Below are 23,832 nucleotides of genomic sequence, written 5' to 3' on the forward strand. Positions count from 1 at the left end.
GGGAGAGGAAGGGGGAGGGGGGAGAGAGAAAAGAAAACAAGGAAGAAAGAGAAAAAAATTGTGCAGGAGACAGTCATGGCATTTATTGGCTAGAGGCCAGGTAGAAATGCTCTTAAATGTCTAGGACAACCCCAGCAGTCACACCCAGCAAAAAATTATCTTGAGAAGTTCTGATTTGTACATACAATAACGTTCTTAAAAAATTAAAGACATTGTTATTGTTATTCCAAGAAGAAATCAAATCCACAAATCATATTTTTATTAGCTGTGCAATGCCACCTTCCATTCATGTCTTGTGTTTTAATTAAATTTTATGAACTACCAGTACAAATCAATACAGTTCTTTTTCTTATACCAACAGCTTGAATGCTCTTGAAGCTTTTAAACAATGAGTTTACTGTAGGCAAACAGAAGGAAAGGAATCAGAGAGATAATTAGCTCGTGCATCTGGTGCTGGCTAATAAATAAATTATCCTCACATGGATGTAGAAACCACTCAATGTTAACTGTACTTATTTTTTAAGAAACACTTTGAAACTGTAATAAAATGCAATTTGCAGAAGCATCTTGATGATTGAGTAGAACTGCTTAATTTTAAAAATAATTAAATTACTTCCACCTCGCCTGGGGTGAGTGAACATGTAGTAAAAACTTCCATCTCGGAGGACTCTGGCAGATAGATTGAGTTGTTTTTTTTTTTTTTTCTCCTGCTTTTCTTCTTATGGAAGCCAGAAGCCAGGAAGAGCACCCTGCTTTGAAAAGAGATTGTTTGGTTCATAACTTTGGTTTATTTAAACAGGTAAGAAAGTGACTTTTAAATCTATCAAGATATCATCAGTCAGAATGCATTCCTTTCCGGTTAAGGAGAAGGTGTCTTTTCTTTTCCTCCAGTGTTCAGTTGCTCCTCCTCCTGCTCACTCTTCAGATAAAGCATCTACACACCTCTTCCTCAGTGGCCCCAGCCAGGCCTCCCTGTGTCTCAAGGGCTGGACCTTCAGTGCTGGACAATATCCACATTTGGCAAGTCCTCAGATGCGGTATTAATCCAATGTTCTGAACTGAAAGTTCTCACAATGCATCTAAAAATATCTTCTTAAAAAAAACCATAAACATATATATGCTAACTTGTGCTCTCTTAGTAAGGCTTGCAAATTGGTAATTAAATACGCAGAATATAACTCACAAAAAGCAAAGAGAAAGTGCATTTTTAAATAAACAAATGGAGAGGGTTAAAAAGATGACCAAAAGAGAAACAGATCATTTTTGGTTAATCTTGGGGGAAAATGACACAGTATTTATGGTTCCTGGTCCATCCAGTCCACCTGATTTTGCCTACTACCTTCATGAGGCTCATGATAGTGGATCTACACACTTGACTCGGTTTCCTCTGCTGCCTTCAGAGACTTTAATATTTCTACAACTAGCGCCCCACTGACGGAATCATTCATACGTGGAAAAATGTGTTTGCCTTTCATTCTAATGGACTTTTTACAAAACTAGTCTTAATTCATGAATATCCCAATGAGCATAGAAAACAACAGATCTCGTTTCGTTGTAAACACAATCAAAACCTCCACACCATCAGGCTTATCATCTCCTAATCAGTCTGCCTTTGTCAGACTCTTCTCGGGTGCATCTGGGCGATGTTTGCAGGCGCAGTGGAGATTTTAATTCCTCTTGCATAATACCAAATAGAGAGAAATTGAAGGCTCTCTCCTCTCATCTTTTACTAATCAGTCAGATTCTTTTTTCGCCCTCTGTGGCAGTCTTTTCCTTGTTGCAGCCATTAGTTTGGTAATTGCAAAAGGAAGAAAAAATTGTCTCTCAAAATTCACCCCCTAGAAGTTCATGTTTTTTTGCTGCTTGTCTTCTGTTTCTGTTTGCGCAAGTGAGCTTCTATCTCGTGCCGGAAGACCAGCATCCCCAGCTGCCCGTGGGATGCCTCGTTCATGGCCTTGGACTGCATGCACATTTTGTATTGCTCAGGGGTCAGCTCATCCACACAGCGCTTCTCATGCCAGAGGTGGAAGAGTCCCCGGACGGGTGTCCTCACCACTATGAGGTTGCTATGGAGATACTTGCGATACAGGTGCACGTCCTCTCCGCCCCAGCCTTTGATATCCAAATCAAACCCACCTGTTGGGAGAGAACGCAGCATTTAACATGACCGTATGGGTATATCCTGATCTACCCTGGCTTCCCTGAGCTATACAGCACAGAACTTTCCATGAAGAGGCATTTAGGGGAGGTACAATGTGCTCTACTGTTCCTCTAACTTACCAGATGGGCCAACCAGGTCAAGAGACCCTGGGAATCCCCAAAAGAAATGACTTTCCCACAGGCAGCACAGATTTCTGGAGACAACAAGACCTTGTACACAATTCGAAGCATTTGCTTGCTTGAAGGAGCCACTGGCAATAATAGATGGCCTGACCTGGAGCTAAGAGCTTTAGCAGTAAGTACCCCTCCTTTCGTACTTGAAAACTCCCAGTGCAAATTCTTGGGTTTCTGTCTGGACAGGGCTTCCTCCTGCCACACAGGGGCTCCCAGGGTATAGGAACAAAAGGGGATTCCAGAATGGAAAAATCATGCCCGAAAAAGAACTCTCCTTTTCACAGATTACAACAGCCCCGAGAAGTTGCAAGATGGTGAAGAGAGTCATTTTAAAGGGACTGGTCTCAGAGTTGGTTCTGATGTTTCAAGCAAAGAAACTGGATATCATGAATCCTTTTGCAAAGTGTCATAGTCCGCTAAGGTCTCACCTTTGTAAACTGAGACATCCTCCTGTGACCTAAAGCCTACCAGGTCCCATGTAGAACCAAAGAACCACTGGCCTTTTTGTCATTATTCCTTTCTCTCCTAGGAGATTTATCCAACTCTCGCTAGAAACAGCAAAGTGATGCTCAACATCTTCCCTCAGTTGTTCTCTGGTGGCTCCTTCACTCCTTGAACACCCCCAGCCACACCGCTCTGCTCAAGGAAGGCTATGGCCGGAACCGGAAATGGGGGCTCAGGTACCAGAAACCACAACCAACCAATCAACCGCTGGCTAGGTTTATGAGGGACTTGGCCTCTCTCAGTTAGGGGGCAGGCAAAGAAAACAGACTAATTATGAGTCATGGGGCCAGAATTTGTCTTGGTTCTTTTGGAAGCTGCCACTTATCCTCTTTTTAGTTTTTTTAATCCCTAAGTAAAATAACTATCCTAACTGAATAAGGAAGTAATGTAAGGACCATTGCTTGGATAATTGTAGGTGATTTATTGCCATTACTGTTATCATTATAACTTACTAAACACCAGGTGCATAAGCAGGGCGCTTGCAAAGAAGTACAAGATTGGAAAGAATGGGTCTACCAGGGTACAAAGCTCTGAGGGCTTCCTCCAGAGGAAGGCGCCCTTCCCAGCCTGCTGTGACCCCCTTTTTAGAGCAAAGTGACATTCTTCTTTAGGAGAATCCAATATGATGAACATATCAGAATGAACCCAGCTCTGATAAGCACATGCGTCCTCACAGAACGCTTTCTTTACAAAGAGCAAAGAAACAGTTTCTTGAATGGAAATCTTCGGATAATGTTTCAAACTATCATTTTGAGGAGTCTGACTGGACAAAGTAATTTAGGAATATATCTCATAGAGGCATCAAGGAACACCTGCGGTCAGTTGTTGGGTGTCTTAGAGCAGCCACCACTGAGGGACCAGCACCCTTGTGGTCTGGTACCTCTTACAGGACTTAATCTAAACTCCCTAGTAGCTGATATTACAGACACAGTATATACCACAATTCCCCCTCCCCTCCCCTCCCCTTCCCTTCTTATCCCTTCTCTTCCTTTCTTCTTCCATTTCTCCTCCCTCCTCTCCCTCCTCACTCTCTCCCATAGCCTCACCCCTGTTAGGCAAGGGCTTTGCTGAGCCACACCCCCAGCCTTTGTTTGTAACCTGTAGTCAATGTCATTACTGAACAAAACAATCCTGAGGCTGCTCCTACTCCAATTTTAAAAGAAGAAGTTTAGGAACTTCTTGGCCTTGGGCCTGAGGGGCATGCCAGGAGAGCGAGAGAGAGCATGATGGCATTTCTGGAGGGCTTGGGGAGGGGACACTCCCTTGCCTCGTGAAGAGGGCCTGCCTGGCCACTCAGAGCCCAGGTTGACATTCCGGGCTAGTTACTTTTCACGCTAGTGCTGTGGAATCCCATTCTATTCTCTTCAGAGCTATGCATAAACATTGCTAAGGGGAGGTAGTGAGGTATCTCCAGGGCGGACCTCTGTCCTCATCCTATGTAGTCCTCTATCTCTAAGAGCCCTGGTCTGTTTAGCTGAAACCTGCTTTTCTGCTCTGTGCTCTGGAAACCCGTGTGTGTGTGTGTGTGTGTGTGTGTGTGTGTGGGTGTGTGGGTGTGTGTGTGTGACTGTATGCAAAATGCATGTATTCTGACAGCAACTGCACACTCAGGCTGGACTTGGTGACATCTAGAACTTTTGCCATGTGCCAAGAGACTCAGGAGGTCTGCACAGGAGGCCTCCCGTCCAGGACCCACGCTGGAGTAGGAGGTGCCCAAGAACTGGCCTCCACGCTGCATGTGTATAGCAGAGTGATACCTGGAATGAGTGGTGGAGATTACAGGGACCAAAGTACTGCAGAATCCCAAAGCCCCTCTTTCTAGCCTGCATCAGTGACACAAGGCACACATTTTTAAGTAAATGGCAGCATTTTGGCCATCAATTCGTAGGAAACCTGGGGGATGATTCCCTCAAGGGCTATGTACGGAGTGGCCTCCAGGTGGCAGTAGAGATACAGCTGTGTCTCACCTATGTTGATGAAGTCTGAGCGATACTGACATGTCATCCCAAATCCAAAGTCTCTCCAAAATCCAGTTTCCTTCTTTATGACCTGCAAAGAAAGCACGGTCAGACTGGGTGCATAAAAGAGTATTCACCAAGTCAGATGAACAGCATTGCGTATGGAGCGCGGCCCGGTCCTGATCAACAGCCACAAGCCTGTGTGGGAGACATGCATCGGAGTCCCCACAGACAGGAATACAGGAACCTCACCAGCCGCCAAACAGGGCCCAGTGAGTTTTGGTTTTGGCACTTCTGGCTGGAATGTTTCTAGGGTGTAGGCATGAAAACACACACTCTCTCTGTCTCTTTCTCTGTCTCTCTTTCTTTCTCTCTCTCTCACTCAAAAACAAACCAGGAGGGCAAGTTGTTGAGCAGTGCCACGGAAAAGCCACCTACGTGTCTGGCGCCATACCAATGCCAACCAGAGGTCTAGGCCCAGGCCCCTCACACAGACCCCCGGCAGGGAGCCAGCAAAGGGCTCAGGAAGCTGAGAAAAAACGATAGAAAGCAGCTTGAATTCAGCTGCCCTGGCACAGCCCACACACAGGACTCCCTCGGGGAATAAAATGAAATCCCCAGAGACTCCGCAGTCTCTTCCCCTTCTCCGACGCTGCTCCCTCTTCTCCGTGGAGGAAGAGCGTGCTGAGGGGCCAGGTTCTGAAGAAGGATTGCCCATTCATCCTCACACTATTTTAGAACCCAGCTGCTCCGGAAACCTCACATAGAAGTGCCAGCCTGCAGGGCGGCCGAGAGGCCATCAGAGCAGTGAGTGTCTATTAACGGGGTGCGGGAGCAAGGCCTGGCTCTGTGCAATCTCTTACTTTGCAAGTAAATTGCCAATAGATTTTGCTGAGGCAGCAAAATGTCGTGAAAATTTTATATATTGTTTTGGCAGAGCTGATTCTGGGAACGGTTCTGAGATCGTGATAGTTATTTTTGTGATTTGTTCTTGTAGTCTGTGTAGGTGCTTAGAGGAAAAGAAGTTCCCTTTCCTGGAGGCGAGCAGGGGAGGACAGCAGCGGTGCCCCATTCTGGACATCTGGCTCTGCCGGCCACCAAGCCAACCTGAAACAGCATGTGAAGGGAGAGGGAGGAGTAGCAGAGTCTCATCCCAACCTGACCACCGGCTGGCTTTTCTGCCTCAGGCAGGTCCCAACATGTCTTCAAGCCTTGGCTTTCTTTATTGTAAGATGAAGGGGTTGAGCAAATCACCCTAAGGATGGTTCTGCCTTTAACATCCAAGCATCATATCACGGTTACTCCATCTTGTGGAAGCTTTGACATGGAATAAATTATTTTCAATGAATAGCTTGCAGAAGGGTTGGGGAATCTCAAAAGTTATTTCACTCTAGAACCTATCCAACCACCTTGTTTTCACTGAGAGCTACAGGTAAACGTTAACCTGCATCTCGACCACCTAAGGAAAACCTGGGCCAGTGAGGTCTGTGGGCAAAATGTGCCCACAGTCATATCCTCCAAAACCACTTCAGACAAATGGCTTTCGTACAACACCTCCCACATGACAAGAACATTTCATTAGTATCAGCTGGAAGACTCTGCAAGGCAAGAAAGTCTGGAGAAATATACAGTGGGTCACTTTTTGAAAATGGATTTTGTTCCATCTCTGTTGTCCCAGGTACACAATTTCTGTTGCGGCTAAAAGCTTAGTATTCCAGTACTGGCCAGGATGCAGACAAGTCCTCTAAGCTTTGGATAAAAAGGGAGCTGGAAAGAAGTCTGATATTCAGACTTCAGCTCTTTGGCTGAGTAATACATGGAGTTTAAAAGAGAAAGCCCTACATAGGCAAGGCAACTGGCCAGGCTTTGTAAAGAAGAGTAAGAGCGCTCCCAAGACTCTGGACTGAGGCTATGGAAGCCTGACGAGGTCGAACAAGCTGAAGGATGACCCTCACCTTAGGACAATGTGACAGTGACAAACTGATTTATGACTGGGGAGTGAACTATAGAAGCAGGTATTAGAATTGGTTTTAAAGTTGGCAAGCTGCAAAAAGCCACTACGTGAAGGGCTCATTGACATACAGCCCTCGGTGGAAACCGATTTGATTGTGCCCACAGCATATAATTTCAGGGCAAGATGGAGTTCACTTATTAGAGATTCCACCACCACCGCTGGCCATGCCACTAACTGGAATGGTGCCCTCAGTGAGCAGACTAGTGGAGTGGGCAGTGTGAAGCTCTCATCCAACACTGTCATGTTCCCATGGAAAACCCTGCAGTGGTTTTCAGGTGAAAGGAGAATAAAATCCTCTGTCCTTCCTCAACTTGGCCCTGCCTGCCTCACCCCATTTCCCTCCTCTTATTCTCCCTGTTATACACAGCCCATTTCCCACCCTGTGTCCAATCTCCCTTGGGTCATAGGCATCCATGGCAGGACTCCTGCAGTTCCCCACTTGGTCACCCTTCCTCTGCTGCTCAGAGTAGTCATCCTGACCCCTCTGAACAGTGTCAGTGCACCTGCCCGCCACATGTCCCTCTCTCCCTATCAGCCTGGCCTGTCTTCTCTAAAATGCTCATGATATTGCTGATGCATGTGTTTCTCTGTTTGTGGGTGGTCTTCAGCTACCACCATGAGTGAATGTAAAAGTTAGTCTTGGTCTCATTGGCTGCTGTATCTCCAGCCTTGGAACACTGTCCAGCACACAGTCAACAATCCATAGACACTTCCTCCCTGAACAAAGGGAGACCAGTGCTGGGCACAAGTGGTTCCCACTCAGAGAAACAGACTCACTGCAAGCCGGAGACACTGTCAGCAAGCAGTTCAGCAAAGGATAGGAAGTCCAGTGGTACCAACTCTCAGAACTGTGTAGCTCTAAACCAATAGACAAAACTGTTTTCACTTTCCTGGGGCCCAAGGTAAAGGGCTCCTTAGGAACTTTGCCTTGGGCATAAGAGGCACCACTACTGTACACAAGCATCAAAATATATTGACCAATGGTGTCTACAATGCAGGAGGAAAAATTCCTAAAAGAAAAATAGAAGGTTCAACTTGAAAAACATCTCTTCCTGTCCTGAATTCCACTGTCTTCAATTGCTATTATTATTAGTAGTAGTATTTTGCAGTACTAGGGATGAACCCAGGGTTACGCTAACCTTGAGCTTCATCCACCCTCAGCCCCTTTTTAAAATTTTTTATTTTGAGACAAGATCTCCTAAGTTCCCCAGGCTGGTCTCACTCTTCCTGCCTCAGCCACCTGAGTAGCTGGGATTATGAGTATGCGCCACTGTGCCTGGCATGCCATCCCATCTTTACAATGTGTTCCAAAGGCCCCGTTCTCTCAGCACACCTTCCCTCCCCACCTCAGAGCATGCAGGGCCTGAATACTCCACAAAAGGACAGTCACCAGGTCAGCTCTCCCACAAGAAGTTTGCAGAGCCACAGCTCTGTGAGTGATCCACGTGACAGGGTTGATTATTTTCTATTAGAACCAAAACACAAAGCACAAATCAGCCTCTCTCTCCAGAGCTGTGGAAGGCGGCCACCCCACAGCTGCACAGGGAGCTGGGAGGCAGGCAGCGCCGGGCTGCCTTACTGGGGCCAACTTGGAAAACTACCCACAAAGCAGGCTGAACCCTGAAATAAAATAAATAACAAACACTCCAGTAGAGTATCTCTTTTAAACCAGGCTTTCCCAAGCTCCAGGGATGGTCTGGCCTGCCTTGCATTCACCAGCGTTGCCTGTGAGCTGGTTTGGGTATGGATGGGCATGAGATCTATGCAGTCACACAGGGCCCCACGATTGGAAGACCTTACCCTTGCTGTTGCTGTCTGAAAATTCTTTAATACTTTTGGAACTAGGGTTTGCATTTTCCTTTTGCTCTGGGATATGTGACTTATGCAGCAGGTCCTTCCCCAGGGAACTATGAGCTATGAGGACTGCTGGGCTTGGATTGGGGACTGCACTGTACATTGTTCATTAGCCTGAGGGCTCTGTGATCATGATGCACAGGGGCCCAGGAGGCTGCATGTCCTTTCCTTGTGGCCTCCTGTATAGAGGCAGAGAGACTTGCCCACATTCACTGATCCTGTTGCAGGTGAGTCCAGAACAATCCTAAGACTGCTGTGGCAGTCTCAGCTCCATTTCTTGAGAATTAAGTACTTTGGCACCACAGCTTTCAAAGAATTCATTTAAGGATGGACTCAAATGCCTCCTCCTTCCAGGTCTGTACTAAATCACATTTTCTTGCAAGTCTTTTATTATTACCTACATAAAAATGATTTTCTTTATTTTTTGGTATCAGGACATGAATTCAAGGCCTCACAGAGCTACACCCTCAGCTCTCTTTTTTATTTTGAGACAGGGTCTCACAAAGTTGCTAAGTTTCAAGGCTGCTCTGAAACTTACAACCTCCCTCCCTTGGCCTCTCCGAGTACTGGGATTATGATCCTACAGGCACCATCACACCCAGCTATGACTGTGTCTTCTAGGGGCACCAGGCTGGACGGGGTGCTCTCATTTCCAGCACCTTGACTCTGCCTTGTTAGAAGCACTCTGAAGGCAAAGGAAGTGTCTCCTTGTCCCTCAGCACCTTCAGTCCAGGCTCAGCTCCAAGATGTGGCACTGGACTTTCCACCTCGGCCACTCAGCAGCTGTGGGAGTCTGAACAGTGACTGAAGCTCTCTGAGCCTCAAATTCCTCATGGATGAACTGAAAACAAGGATGCCTTACACGCTATGGGAAAATGTGGGGACAGAGTGAGCTTATGAAATGGCAAGTATTACTATTATTTTTGTTACTTAGTGTATCCTTTTGGAATAAATAAAAACAGACTGCAAGGATGCACTGGATGGATTATGCTCAGTAGGCAATTTTAAAAGGCTGACGCCTGGCTCCACAGTAGCATACTGTCAGAGGGGGCTGGAGAGAGTGAAGACAGGACCTAGCACATTGTGCATCAGTGACCAGGGTGGCACATATCCGTCAGGCTGAAATGATGGGAGCAGACAGACATGCTTGTGTCCGACACTGAGGACAAAAGAACTGGTAAGGAGATGGCCCTGAAGTGGAAGGACAGTCCGAGCTCTAGGAGCAGGTGTGCTACCAGCAGCAAGGCTGGCTTGGGCGGTCTATTCCGCTGGTCCCAGGTGCCAGGTGGTAGGGTTATGGAGATTCTCTGTGTCATCAGACTGGGAATTTGTGGTAGACAGTTAATCCCAACAAGGAATCAGGGTTTACGGTGCCAAAGTGGGGCCAGGAAGGGCCAGTTCACAAGGACATGCGAGCTGCGTCTGGTGACATCACATTGGTAACCTGGGATGGGTAATGGTGACAATACTTACACCATGGAAATTGGCTAGTGCTATAATCAGGGTGCCCCTCCCCGTTTAAGACAGCGGGTAGTTAAACATTTACCAGTGAGTGACTGACTTTATACCATAAGGGATTTTTAAAAATGGAATCAATCTGTGTGTTTGAAACATCTGTCCAGCAGGGGGTAAAAGAAAATTTGGAGTATGGGGCAGAGTTGAATCTGAAGAAAGAAGGGGTAGGAGGCTCCTGCAGGGACATAATAAAGAACTGAAAAAGGGTGACCAGGAAAGTGTACCAACAGGTACATTCATTTAAATGACAGTCATGCCTTTCTCTGCAAGCTGTGTCCACATTACAACATTGGCAAGTTTCCTCTCATATTTTAAAACTCAAAAAAACTAAGTGTTAGTATAAAATCCCATGATATCCCTTGTTACTAATGATCTATAGTCAATGGTAAAAAAAAAAAACAAAACATGCAAGTAAAGAAAGAGGTGGCTGACCAGGAAGAAAAATCGTCAATTCGGTCCCTTGCTTGTGTCTGCAGCCAAACTATAAAATGGAAGTAGCAACAGTCATGAGAGGTGAAAACCAGCACACTGACAAACGAGGTCATATTTGCAGGGCTGCTGGGGAAGGCTGTCTCTTTTTCGCCTAAGTAACTTTTATTACAGCCGTGTTTTAGATCTGTGTTTCTCCTCACCTGTGATTCTGATATATTCCTATCAGGATCTGTGACTATGTATGCAGCCTCTTTGTCAAGACTGAGCCAAAATGCACCCTCAGGAGGAATCTTTCCTTAATTTATCCATCTCCAGTCATTACTTTTTATTTTATACCTTCTCACCGCCCACATACTCTGTCTCTATTATATTAACTTCTGCAGCTTGATGTTTGCCTTTGGAGTCTTTGTCAGGCCATTTGCTTTACCCTTCTGCTCTCATCTTGATCCTCAGCAAATCTATTTCCACTTCACTAGTGTGAGGAAAGCCTGGTTTGGGGCTGAGCTCTGCCCCCGGCTGTTTGTCAAATCTTGGACTGCGCATCCCTCCTCAAAAGCAAGAAGAGGTGAGCAAAGTCTCACAGATCCCTTGAGAGCACAGGAAGAGCTTGCACTCCTTCACCAGCACACAGATTCGCCCTTGGGAGGGAGCAAGTGCTTGTGAAATGCTTTGTCCTGTAAAAAGCATACTCATAGTTTTCTTTTGGGGGTTGGGGAACTTTCAAACTGCTGTGTTCCACTGGACTAAATAATCACAAAAACGGAACTGTGAAAGGGTAGATTTATGAAGTCCTTTTGGAAGTAAATGTCAAAAGGTGCGGGATAATGCAGAGCCTCTAGTGTGGAGGCAAGGATTCTGAGTTGTTTCTGCCTTGACCACTAAGTCTGAGACACCTCATGAAGAGTGCTGTCTCTCTTCCCCTCTTCGCAACTTCCCTGTGCTCCTGCTTCTCCACAGAAATAATCATGGAAGGAAGATACTTACAGATTGTGACATGAAAAGAATTCCTTGCAAGCAAATAAAGTGTTCATGAGTTTGAGCTAGAAACATGAATCACATCTGATATCAAATTTAAAACCAAATGAACACTGATGGGTTGAAAGAATACGAATGTGTATCTGTCCTATTTCCCCCTAAAACTTCAGTAGAAGCTTAAACCTTTTAGGAAAAGAAACAAGAAATTTCCGTCTCCACGGGGGAGGTATTGCTTGTAAGCAGGTGAGAACTGGCTCTTGGAGAATAAAAATGTGTTGTTTTTATGCATAAAGCACAGACAGAGATACAGCACATCAACAGATGCACAGAACATCTGTGATGTTAACATTTTGTGGGCAAAGAGGGCACTCTCTTCCTTAGTGTGCCATCTGGCTTGCGCCCACCGAAACCAAGTGAGGATGTGAAGGAGAAGTGCATCTGGTTATACACGAAGGCACCCAAAGCATCCATGCTCTGGAAAAGCTCGTCACATCAGCTGCCACAGCTTAACTGAAGGCAGAAAAGTGAAGGGCACAGGATGGACCTGCAGAGGACAGGTTTTGCTACTTCCGGAAACTTAAATGCAGAGTCAGTCACCTAAAACAATTTCCCAGGGGGCTGGGGATTTAGTTCAGTGGCACAGCGCCTGCTTGGCAAGCGCAAGGTCGTGAGTTCGATTCCCGGTACTGGAGAAAAAAAATTCCCAGAAAGACATAAATCACGTATGTACAGCGGAAACCTGTTCACTCCTGTCGCACAGGGTGAGAGAGACTTGGTCTTATCTGTCTTCACATCCTGCACCAGAGTTCCTTCCTCCTCCGCAAGGGGTGTTCAGTGGGCAGCAACTCGGCTTTGCTGCAACAGGAGGCAGAGCTACTCAAGACAAGGATGCACAGACAGCTCTGGGCTTCAGAACTGCCTGCTGAGACTCAGCCTGGGCCAGAACACAGCTGTGGACAAGCCAGCCAGCCGTTGTCCCTGCAGGAAAGACCACAGTCCAGTATGCAGTGAGTGGAACTCCTCTCTGCTGATGCTGGCCCTGACGGAGTAGCCCTCTCTTAGCTGAGGTTTTAGCTACCATCATCAATCACAGTCTGGAAATGTTAAATGAAACACTGCAGAAATAAGCAATTCATAAGTTGCAAATAGCGTTTACTTTATTTTCATAATTACTCTACTGTTACCTCTTACTTTTCCTAATTTGTAAATTAAAACTTTATCATAGAGATGTGTATGTGGGAAAAAGTACAGTATAGAGAGGGTTAGTAGTAGCCGAGGAGTCATGCATCTAATGGGGGTCCTGGGTCATATCGTCTACAGCACAGGACAGCCTGTGGAATGGGAAATTCAGTCCTGGAGGGACATGCCCACCTGCAGTACAGAAACCCTCTTCCAGCGGGCTTCATCCTCTGGCTGCCTGCCCCGTTCCTCTGAGGCGTGGGTGTGGTAACAGGTCGTCTCTGTTCACAGAGACTCTGGAGATTGTGTGGCTGCCCTTCCCACCACCTATGCAGCCGAACTTTCACAGAGGCAGAGAAGCTCCACAACTCCTCAGACAGCCATGACACCTCTGACGTCAATGTCCACCAAGGGCCACAGTCTCACCATGTACTTGGCGTGGGCCACCCCTTTCTAATGTCTATTTTTCACCTGACAGATGGGAACATAAATCTCACACCTTTCTTACCTGGCAGGATTTTAAAAATGTGCTCAGCCATAATGCAATAATATTAGTTCCCCCAAACCATAGAAGAAAACTATGAAGGTGTGAAATTACCCTCCTGGAAGGTACTATTCCTATTTATTTTCCACTTTTAAATATTGCAAGCACTTTTAATCAACAAGGCCCTGGGAGCAAAGGCCAGAACATCTGCCAAACTTAAAAACTACTAAGGGAATCAATCCACAGATTCCCACCCACTTTTCCTCATGGTCAGGTGCCCCTGGTAATGAGAGACATGAAACAGCCGCACAAAGGCATCTGCAGGGTAATTACTCACCAGCTGCTGTTCTAGGGGCGGGATGGTATCGTGATGGCCGTAGATTATGCCGGGGTTGTACTGACTGAAAAGGACTGGATAAAACACCTTTTTCCCTGCAAAGCAGAAAACACAAATCCGCTAGAAGTGACAGATTCAATTGTTCATTTCATTCATTTACATTCAGGCCTCTGCAACATCCCGGCTATTTACATCTGCTTTTCCTTTACCCTTCCCTCAACTCTACAATAGATGCTGGAAGTGCAGCAGCAGGTGGAAGAGACAGTCAGATTCTTAAATATTCCTGTCTTCCCAGCACAGAAATAGTATGTAAGATATTGACAGGCAGTGGCTCTGGCCCTGGCATTCTCCAGAAGGGGTGGGTGCAGGTCAGAGCTGGCTCCTGGGGCATCCTCAGGGTTGCCAGACAGGTCAAGCTAACTCGAGGCAGCTGCAGACTTGGACAGCCCAGGGCAGTTGCCCTTTACCAATTTACATGGAAGAATTTCTGTATTTTAGCAATGGACTTGGTCATGCCAGTAACTCTTAGCTGATTCTGCTCTGCCCAAGTCAAGTCTATGCAAGCAATTTTCATATTGTGGGTTCTTTCTACGCTCAGCCCTCCCTCCCTTAGTAACTGCTCACAGGTACTTTTTCCCCTCTGGGCCCAAGCAGCTTATCCAGGTCCAAGTCCCCCCCCCCACACACACACTTTCTCCTGTAGATGACCGAAAAGAAAAAAGGAGAAGGGTTATTTAGATACACACACGTTGCACAGAGTCCTGAGATTTGAGTGTCTCACAGGTCTGTTCTGTGGCAACCAAAAAAAAATCAAACTAGAGGACTGTCTTTTCGTTTGTAAAATGGGCTCATTCTGAAATAGGACTCTGACTAAACTCTGTGGAGAATAATGCTCAGTGTGAGGGTGTGGAATGTACCCCGGATGAGAAAGAGAAGCCCCAACCTGGCTGTGTGTTCAGCCTGCACGTGTTGAGGAACTCTGAGGTGAAGTAGATGTCCACATCACAGAAAAAGAGAAGGACGTTGCTGCCCTTCCAGAAGCGGGCTCCGACATCGAGTCCCTTTCCCCGGGAAAATTCTCCATTCAGTTGGATGAAGGTGAAGTTCCGAAAGTTGGCAGCCCTAGAAGGGAAGAGGAAAGGAAGGTCAGGGTCAGCCACTTGTGTGTCCATGCTGGCCAGGCCACGGGATTCCCTGGAAGACACACACCCAGGGGCCACCATCCACCTCTTCCTCTTTCTTCTGTAACAAGGACACTGGGACCACCGAAGCAGGTAACGAATGGCCCCAGCCCAACAGAAACCACTGGGATTACATGGATGAAGAATACCTAGCAAACTTTTCATCTGAATTTATTTCTTGTTTCTCTGGCAGTTTCCCCACATGGAAATCTGTACTGTCACCCCTACTGAATGCTCTTTGTAAAAGAGAAAACCTTCACAAAATGAGGCTAGGAGCACAGTCGAGGAAAATCTCCACGCTTTCTCCAGCACCCAAATGAACCCACTCAGTCAAGCATATTAAATCACCACGGAATAGGCTCTCCTGCCATCTTCTTATCTGTATTCAAATCCAGAAACCAGACAAAACGTCCTTGATATATATCTGCCTTGATGCAGACTGAAACCCGGATTCCTTCCCCACCCTCAGGAAAAGAGGTCGAGCAAGGCAGGAAAAATGACCGGCTGGAGTCAGAAGGCAGAAGCAGGTTCAGTGCTGGCTTACTGTACATTAGCTTTGTGAGGCAGGAAAGCCCATTAATCTCCCCGCACCCCCGTTGCCTCATCTGCAAAGTGGGAATAATAACACCTTCCTACTTCACAGGGTGATTAGTTAGATAAACGATGCCAAGAACACAAAGCACGCTCCAAGCTCCAGCTACCGCTGTCATTAGCACTGGCGAGAATTCCCAGGTTTCACATGGTGAAGGCAAGATATTTCCCAGAAACAGCAGAACCTGCTGAAATGCAGTGTGTCTTGAGCAAAACTGAATGTATTTACTGCGTGTGGGACAGGGACTGCCTTCCATCAGATATCACAAGAGGACCAGTCCTGCCCCCCTCCTTACCAACATCACTGGTCTTTTCACACGGTTTCCTCCACCCCGCCCCTCCTCAGCCTGGTCCAGCCCCACAGTTTCCCAACTTCTCTCTCATCTTGCTGTGTTCAAAAGGTACAGACACCCATTTCTATTTTTGAAAGTCTGTATTCCAAGCAACTAGCTCGGTTACAAGGTCAACACAAATGTAGTCATCAGCTTTTAGCACGCTAAATTGTACTGGCACCTGGTGATTTCATAGGGAGAACCAGTTCTGCTCTCACTTCTCTGACTTGCCGTCCTCTTTCAGATCTGAGAAGGTGCTTGATTTTTTTTATCTAGGGAATCTGTGCGCCCAACCTTGTCTGAGTCTGATGCTAGATGGGCCTTTCAGATAGAGATCAAGGCAGGAGGCCTTAGGATGGGAAGAACACTCAGCTATGAGTCAGGAAGCCTGTATACAGGACCTGGAAGACGTCCTTGGTCAACACCAAGCACTGAGTAGTTGTTTCTGAATAAATGAGTGAACATATGAATGGTTCTCACCTTTGTTCTACCTCTAACTTTTTCAGGACAAGGCACTTTATCCTTTTGCCTTGGTTTCATTATTACAAACCCATTGGTTACAGAGCTCTAAGGTCCCTTTACACTCTGTCATTCTCCTTTTTTAAGATTCTGTATTCATTTTAGCCCAGCTTTATCTCTGAGCAATTCTCTTCTTTCAAAACTTTATCTTAGAATCTTTCCTCTGGATACATGAGCTCAGTTCATATTTTCTATTAGCAGCACTGAAGTTATGCTCCAGAGCTTTTTGAGTATTAGGTCTGGCACTAGTTAAAAAGCACTACTTCCCTGTTTGCAAAGACATGTAGGTGGCATGAGCCCTTGAAGGTGACCTTCATATCTCCCAGAGATTTCTACAGCCCAGCTGCTGTACATCAGCACAATCCATTTCTCTTCTCCTGTTTGGTCAGCTGCTGGGAAGCTTGCCCCACAACACAGGCCTGGATTTTCACCTGTTCACCTAAGGGCACCTCCAACCAGGTCCCTAAGGTGCTTGTCACCATCCAGAGGCTTGCCCTGCTTTAACAGCCAGTGAAAGGTCTCTTTCTTCAAGTTTATACCCTTGAAGATCCCTACTCCTTTGACTGCTGGGATGCCTGCTAGCTAATTTTCAGAGAAGAGAGGACACCCCCAAGCGTAATGAAGGAGAAGGCCCCTATTCACTTGGGTTGAATCTGACTCATAATTCAGCTACCTTTCCCGGGAGAGTTTCCAGAATCAACCACATGAGATTTCAAATCTAAAAATATTTTTATGTGAACAATAGCAAGTAACTTTTGCTAAGTCAAGAGGCATGCAGTTTCCTTAATACACTGCATTAAAGGAACACCAGGGGGCTGGGGATTTAGCTCAGCGGCAAAAGCGCCTGCCTGGCAAGCGCAAGGTCGTGAGTTTGGTTCCCGGTACCGGAGAAAAAAAAAAAAAAAAAAAACAAAAAAAAAATGCTACTCTAAAGGAACACCAGGAATTTTCCCTTTGAATAGACAACAGTTCATTTACAAAGATACATCAAGTATTTATGAATGCTAAATCATATTGAATAGTTAAGAAGACAGGGCAGCATGAGATAGTATGCTAACGGTGTTGAAGGTATGACAAGCCTGTGGGTTAAAAATCACAAAGGAATGGTAGAGAGAAGATTGAGTGCTACAAAGAAGAGACTAGTAATCTGGAACATATGCCTGCCTAGTACAGGAATTAATTTACTTGTTCTGCACAAAATTCTGCAAACCTCAGCTTGAGCCTCTACCTAATATATACTGTTCTCTGTTCCACTATAGCAGAGCATGGAGGAAGGGGCCTGGGCTTGCATGATACTCACAGGAGAAAGGAGAGGGAACAACTCATGGTGTCTAGGGTTCGAGATGGCCATAATTTGAGAGAACCAGTTTTTTAAAAAGTCTTCAGACATCAGCCTCTATGCCTCAGTGTACTGCTTCCAGACAGAGAGAATTCAGAAAAATGGGTGCTGGGGAGCCCTTTATCTGGTCTATCACAAAAGGCAGTTTCCGTCCTTTCTCATCAATTTTTCTGGAAGGCTAAGACCCTCCATGCTATTTCCCTGGCACTGTCCATTCTGAATATGCACATCAATCCATGCTCCAGCATTGAGCACAGGCCACAGCAGCCTCCAAAAGGACAAATCTGAGAGGTGATGGTCCCAGAAGGTGAACCCCTCTGTCCACGCCTTGCTTCCCTGGAGCACGTGTGGGACCAGTGCACACAGCACTCTGCCCCCTGTGGCCGTGCCTGGCTCCCTCATCCAAGGAGGTAGTGTACCCCGTGACTGCTGGATGGATCCAGGCTGCCGTGCTGGCTCCTTTCGGAAGCTCTGACAACTTGCCAGGTCCTGATTAGGCAACAGGATGTGAGTCCACGCAGTAGGCAGGGTGGGGACATGGGCACTGCTGGTGTGCGAAGACTGTCAGCCAGTCACAGGCCCTGGAGAGGGCCAGAGTGCTAAATCTGTCATACATCTGGGGTTCCCCGCCTGACCAGCAAGGGCTTCAGTCCATTTGTAGAGGACTAATGGTATCATTCTCCTTCCAAATTCCTCAATCCAACGCTTCTTAAATGAATAATCAGGAAGAACCACTCCTTTTGCTTCCTGGCCACTGGGAAGGGCTTCTGGTAATTAATGACCAAGCTCTGTCTGTGGGGAAAGGGCATTGAGTTGGAAACAGCAGAGAAAGAATCAGGACAATTTCACTTCCTCCATTTTCCAGAACAGAGAGATGAATACATCATCAAACCCCCTGGGCCTGGAAGTGAGATGCATTCCTCATCTCAAACTCCTCACTACCAGCCGTGTGCCTCTGAAAAGGCTGCAGCAGGATGACCAGGAATTGGCTTCTCTAAGCAAGTCAGGCCCCTTATCTTCACATTTTCATTTTGAAACACTGCTCATGGGGCAGGGGGCCTGCACTGCTAGACGAAAGTGCCCCCTGTCCATGCAGCAAGGCCGTGCCAAGGGAATGAAGCAAAATACTGATTTTCCCAACAGGGTGCGGTGAGATGGATTTGGGATTATGCACACCGTGGCTACACGGCTATACCCCTACATGCAGGTGCACAGGCACTTACCAGGTTTGGTCCTCTGTCACCCCTTCCCACAGTGACCAGCCAGGATAGATGTAAGCACCAAGGCATGGGCCAACAGAGCCTCCTGTCTCTGCTCAGAGTTCCCTCCCCAGAATGTGCTTTCTTCCTCCACTGCTGTGAAAATCGCACAAGACCCAAGTCCAACGTCCCTACCTCCCTCGTGCTCACTGCATACTGAAGGGCCCTCTCCTATCTCCCAGGCCTTTTGTCCAGTCCTGCCCATCTGTCTTGTGTCCTGGCGGCTTCTTTGGGCTTTGCCTGTACAGAATGTATGACATGCTCTGGCAAGCTCTGAACCTTTCGAGGGCAACAACTGCCTTACATTCATGTTTTCCATCTTCATCCAGCACCTTGTAGTAAATGGCACACACGGGAACACCGAGGTAGTCAATCAATACTGGATGGACCAAGAGATAACACTGAGGCTCATTTCAGGTCCATCCTGAAGGAGGTGCTGCCCAGAGGTGGGAAGCTGCAGCTGCTCAGGGGAGCCCCAGAGAAGCCCCTTTGTATATACACCCATCCACATCCAAAACAGACTGCAACCAATGGATTCTGAATGATAGGCACAATCCTTAGGTTTTCTTTCTTAATTAAGTTTAATGGTGCATTTTTGATATACATAGTGATCACATTCATCATAGGAAATTTGTACCTGTGCATGATATGCTTTAATTCTTTTTTTCCCATTCCCCTACCCTCCCTTCAAACCTTCTCTCCCTCCTTAACCTTAGCTTTTAAGAAAATGAAAAATGACAGAAAAACAGAGCGCTGAGAAAAATAAGATGAAAATGGGCTTGAAGTATTTAACTTACTCATCCAATGTAAAGCAATATTTAGTGACACACCAATAGTCATGATGTAGTAAGACCTGGGCTTTATCAAGGTAGAACAGGGGTGCTAGTGTTAGACAATTTCCTATTATGAATCTAAGTGCTCAGTCCAAATGACTACATGATTTGCTCATAATTATTTTTTCTTTTTTCTTCTTGAATCATATTATTAACTGGTGGAACTCTTGAATTTCCCACTCCATTCCTCCTTCAATATAATAAATCTGGTGTGTGGGGACTCCTTGGTTACACATCGTCATTTTTATAGAGGTTATAATGACTTGAGAAAGCTACTGCTTCTACTCGAGGTTTAATTTCCTTAATTGACTTGCATTTCCCAGAACTGCTGGATTAAACATGATAAAAGATCTTGCTGTCTGATATGATTTACTCTAATATAGACTTTTTCCCACAACTGCAAGAAATTCTCTTAATATGACACTTCCAACAACAGCCTTTTATTAAGAACAAAAAAAACTTTAAAAATGTGCATAGAAATTAGCATCAAATCCAATGTATAATTTAAAATTTTAGTTATAGCCCTGAATATGAAAAATTTATGAACTGTACTCACTGAATACATATGATGGCAATAAAGAATTTAAAACTAAACATGCTGTCACCTAGTTCTTTACAGTAAGCATTTTCAGCAATTAATTTAAAATTCCCTAGGTTCTGAGCTTGCACAGCTGGTTTCACCAAGATTCTTTAGGGAACTCTGTTTTTGCCTTTCCACTGGTTCTACAATTTCACATGAAAATGGGGCACGGTTCGTTAAGAAGAGCAAATGATGTGCCTACAGCCCAGCATAGTTGGCTGTGATGCAGACCGCAGCCCATTAGAATTCACCTCTTCCTGGCCAAACGTGCAGCCTGCCTTTTCTTTCTCATTGTAGGCATATACTTTTCATTTTGTTGTGGATAGGAAAATCAAGTCCGCATGGGCAGGTCACAAATTTCCTGATGTTTAGAAAAATGAGATTCAAAAGGTTTGTCTTCCAACATGCAGTTTGGGATGAAAAATGGAGGCAGGCTATGTGATCAGGACACCAATGCTGTGCATCTGCTACAGGGCAGTAAGAGAGACTACGAATGGGGTGAAGGAGGAAAGGAGGCTGCCTTCCCATTCAGAGAGCTCCCACTGCCTCCCCAGAGGGAAGTGAAGTCAGACTACCAGTGCAGGACAACACCACGCAGATCTCGGGTGTCACCTGGGGGGATGCATGGTCCTTCGTGCATCCGCAGTCTCTCCTTGCTCTGTAAAGCATGGATATACACATCCTGGTTCCGTTTATTGTCTCTACCTTAAGGCATATTTTCCCTGCTGGCACACTACCCACATGTACAGCACTGGAAGCCTTCTTCTCAAGGCCTGGAGTCAGCGCTCCCAGCGCAGCATCTCTGCATAGCGGGTCCTGTGCTGTATTCTATGGATTTTTCTTATTCTGCATATTTCATATAGATGAAATCAGTGTTATTGACTTTTTGTGCCTGGCTGAATTCATTTAGCCTAATGCTTCTGAGGATCATTCACAATATAGTGTGTATCCATACTTACTACTTTTTATGGCTGAAAAATATTTCAGTGCATAACTATAATGCATTTTGTTTATCCATGATCAGCTGATGGACATTTAGACTGTTTACACCTCTTGCACACTGTGAATAATGCCATGAACAATTATCTATGATTATTTATGTGAGTACATATTTTCAGTTCTATTGGGTAAATCCTTGGAACTGGAACTGCTGGGTCAGAGGCACCTCTATGTTTAGCCATTTAAGGAATGGCCAAACTGTATTCCACAGTACCTGTGCCATTTTACATTCCCACCAGCAGTGGACAGGGGTCCCACTTTCTTCACATCCTCAGTGACACTTAGGACTTGGGCAATAGCCATCCCAGTGTTACGATTTACACTGTGATTTGATCTGCATTTCTCTAATGACAAATGACGGTGACCATCTCCTCAAAGTATTCACTGGGCACTTGTATACCATCTTTGAATAAACATCCATTCAAATCTTTTGTCCACTTTTAAATTGAGTAATCTGCCTTTTCGCTGTTGATTTACAAATATTCTCTGTACCTAATACTAAACCCTTATTAGATTTGGATTTGCAAATATCTTCTCCCACTAGGTAAATTATTTCTTCATCTTCATGGTTGCCCAGAAGTTTCTAAATTTGATGAAGTCCAATTTGTCTCCTGGTTCTGTCGTTGTATAACTGGCTCTTCTCCTGAAAGATCAATGGACCGTCAATGTCTAAATTTACTTTTTGACTTTCAAATTCTATTCTATTAAACAGTATGTCTGTCCTCATGCCACTACCACAATTTTTAATGCTACCATTTTATAGGAAGTTTTGAAATTTGGGTGTGAGTCCTTCAACTCTGTTCACTCTCTCAAGATTGTGTGGGTTGTTTTGGATCCCTTGTATTACCGTACGAATTTTAGGATAAACCTGTGCATTTCTATACAAAAAAAAGCCAGATTGCATTTTAATAAGATTGCATTGAACCTCTAAATCAATTAGACAAGTGTTATATATAAATAATATGTGTTCAAAACCATGAACATGTGTTGTCTTTTCATTTATTTTGCCATTCTAAAAAATTCCTTTCAAAGGTATGTCACAGTTTTCAGTGTAAAAGTCTTGCACTTCTCTGATTAAATGTATTTCTGAGTATTTTATTCTTCTTGACACTATTATAGTTCAATTATTTGCTTAATCTCATTTTCAGAGTATTTATTGCAAGTACACTGAAATTCATAGATTTTTTTTTTTGAGACAGGGTCTCGCTATGCAGTTCAAGCTGGCCTTGAATTCACTATGGGGTCCAGGCTGGCCTGAAACTTGCAGCAATCCTCTTGCCTCCGCCTCCTGAGTGTTGGGATTACACCACACCCAGCTGTTATACGTAGATCTTGGAGCTCATCACTTTGCTGATTTTGTGTATTAGCCCCAAATGTTTTTAGAGACTTCTCATCATGTTCTATCCATAAGATCATGTCATCTGTGAATAGAAATAGTTTTATTTCTTCCTTTTCAGTCTGAATGTCTAACCATCCTTGCTAAAACCACCAGCAAAATGGTGAATACTAACTAACAAGAACAGTAATATTTGCTCTCATATCTATAGACATTTGTGTATTGTTCCTGATCTTATGGGGAAAGATTTCAGTAATTCATCAAGTGTACTTCTTATAAGTGAGTTTGTGTACATACTTATGGCCCTTATCAGGTTGGAGCTCTATTCCTAGTGCGTTCCTTGTTTTTATCATGAAAAGGTGTTGGATTTTTATCACTTGCTTTCTCTATGTATCCTTAGGTGGCCATGTAGCTTTAGTTCTTCAGTGTATTAATATGACAATCAATACCAATTGGTTTTATATATCACGCTAAGCTTGCACTACTGCGATAAACCTCAGTTAGGTACAGGGTATCATCCTTTATTATAAACAGTTCAAGAGTCAGTTTAGTAGCATTTTGCTGAGAAGTTTTGATTTTCTGTTTATAGGAGATATTGGTCTGTAGTTTTCTTGCTTTGTAACGTCTCTGGCTGGGACATGGGAAATAGTTGCAGCACAGAATAAGTGGGGAAGCAGGGCCTCCCTCCTCTAGGAAGAGTCTGTGAAGCACTATGGTTAATTCTTTAAACAGCTGGTACAAATCAACAGTGGAACAATTTGTGCCAGGATTTTCTTCACAGAAAATTTATTTTATTGCATTCTAGGGTTAAACATAGGATCTTGTAAATATTAGACAATTGCTCTACACTGAGCTATACTTCCAGCCATCATTGTGGGGAATATTTTATTAAAGCAATACATGTATTAGTTATAGCTTTAGTCATATTTTCAATTTTTTCTCAGGAAAGCCCTTAATTTCACTTAACAATATGCAAACATTTGTCACTGTTTCTAATTCCTCTGTCTGCTATTACTGCATTACAAATTTCATCTTAACACATTGTATGTTCATCAGCACAGATTTATCATTATTGCTTTATGTAATAAATCATTTAAATCAGCAGAAAGAAGGGTCACAGACACAAATACATTCATATTTACTTCTGTCTTTACCTCATACGGTTACTTTCAGTGATGCTCTGTGTGTTTCTTACAATCTAGCATCCTTTCATCTTAGCCCCAAAGATACCACTCAGTATTTCCTACAGGCATGTTTGCTAAAGATAAAGTCTCTCA

At 44.9% G+C, this 23,832-nt stretch overlaps 1 protein-coding gene across 1 annotated transcript in view; it reads right to left on the bottom strand.

The window, feature by feature from the left end:
- Window positions 1–237: 237 nt before the first annotated feature.
- The window catches only part of Csgalnact1 (chondroitin sulfate N-acetylgalactosaminyltransferase 1), a gene marked incomplete at its 5' end in the record, with an annotated part of 168,602 nt that continues 145,007 nt past the window's right edge, over window positions 238–23,832 (bottom strand). Inside the window, 4 exon segments of the mRNA XM_013513615.1 lie at window positions 238–2,136; window positions 4,806–4,887; window positions 13,587–13,681; window positions 14,530–14,708. Of these exon segments, the coding sequence (XP_013369069.1) occupies window positions 1,847–2,136; window positions 4,806–4,887; window positions 13,587–13,681; window positions 14,530–14,708 (646 nt within the window). The 3' untranslated portion in view covers window positions 238–1,846.

The sequence above is a fragment of the Chinchilla lanigera genome, unplaced genomic scaffold, assembly GCF_000276665.1.
Source record: "Chinchilla lanigera isolate Chin_1 unplaced genomic scaffold, ChiLan1.0 scaffold00002, whole genome shotgun sequence".
Lineage (NCBI taxonomy): Eukaryota > Metazoa > Chordata > Mammalia > Rodentia > Chinchillidae > Chinchilla > Chinchilla lanigera.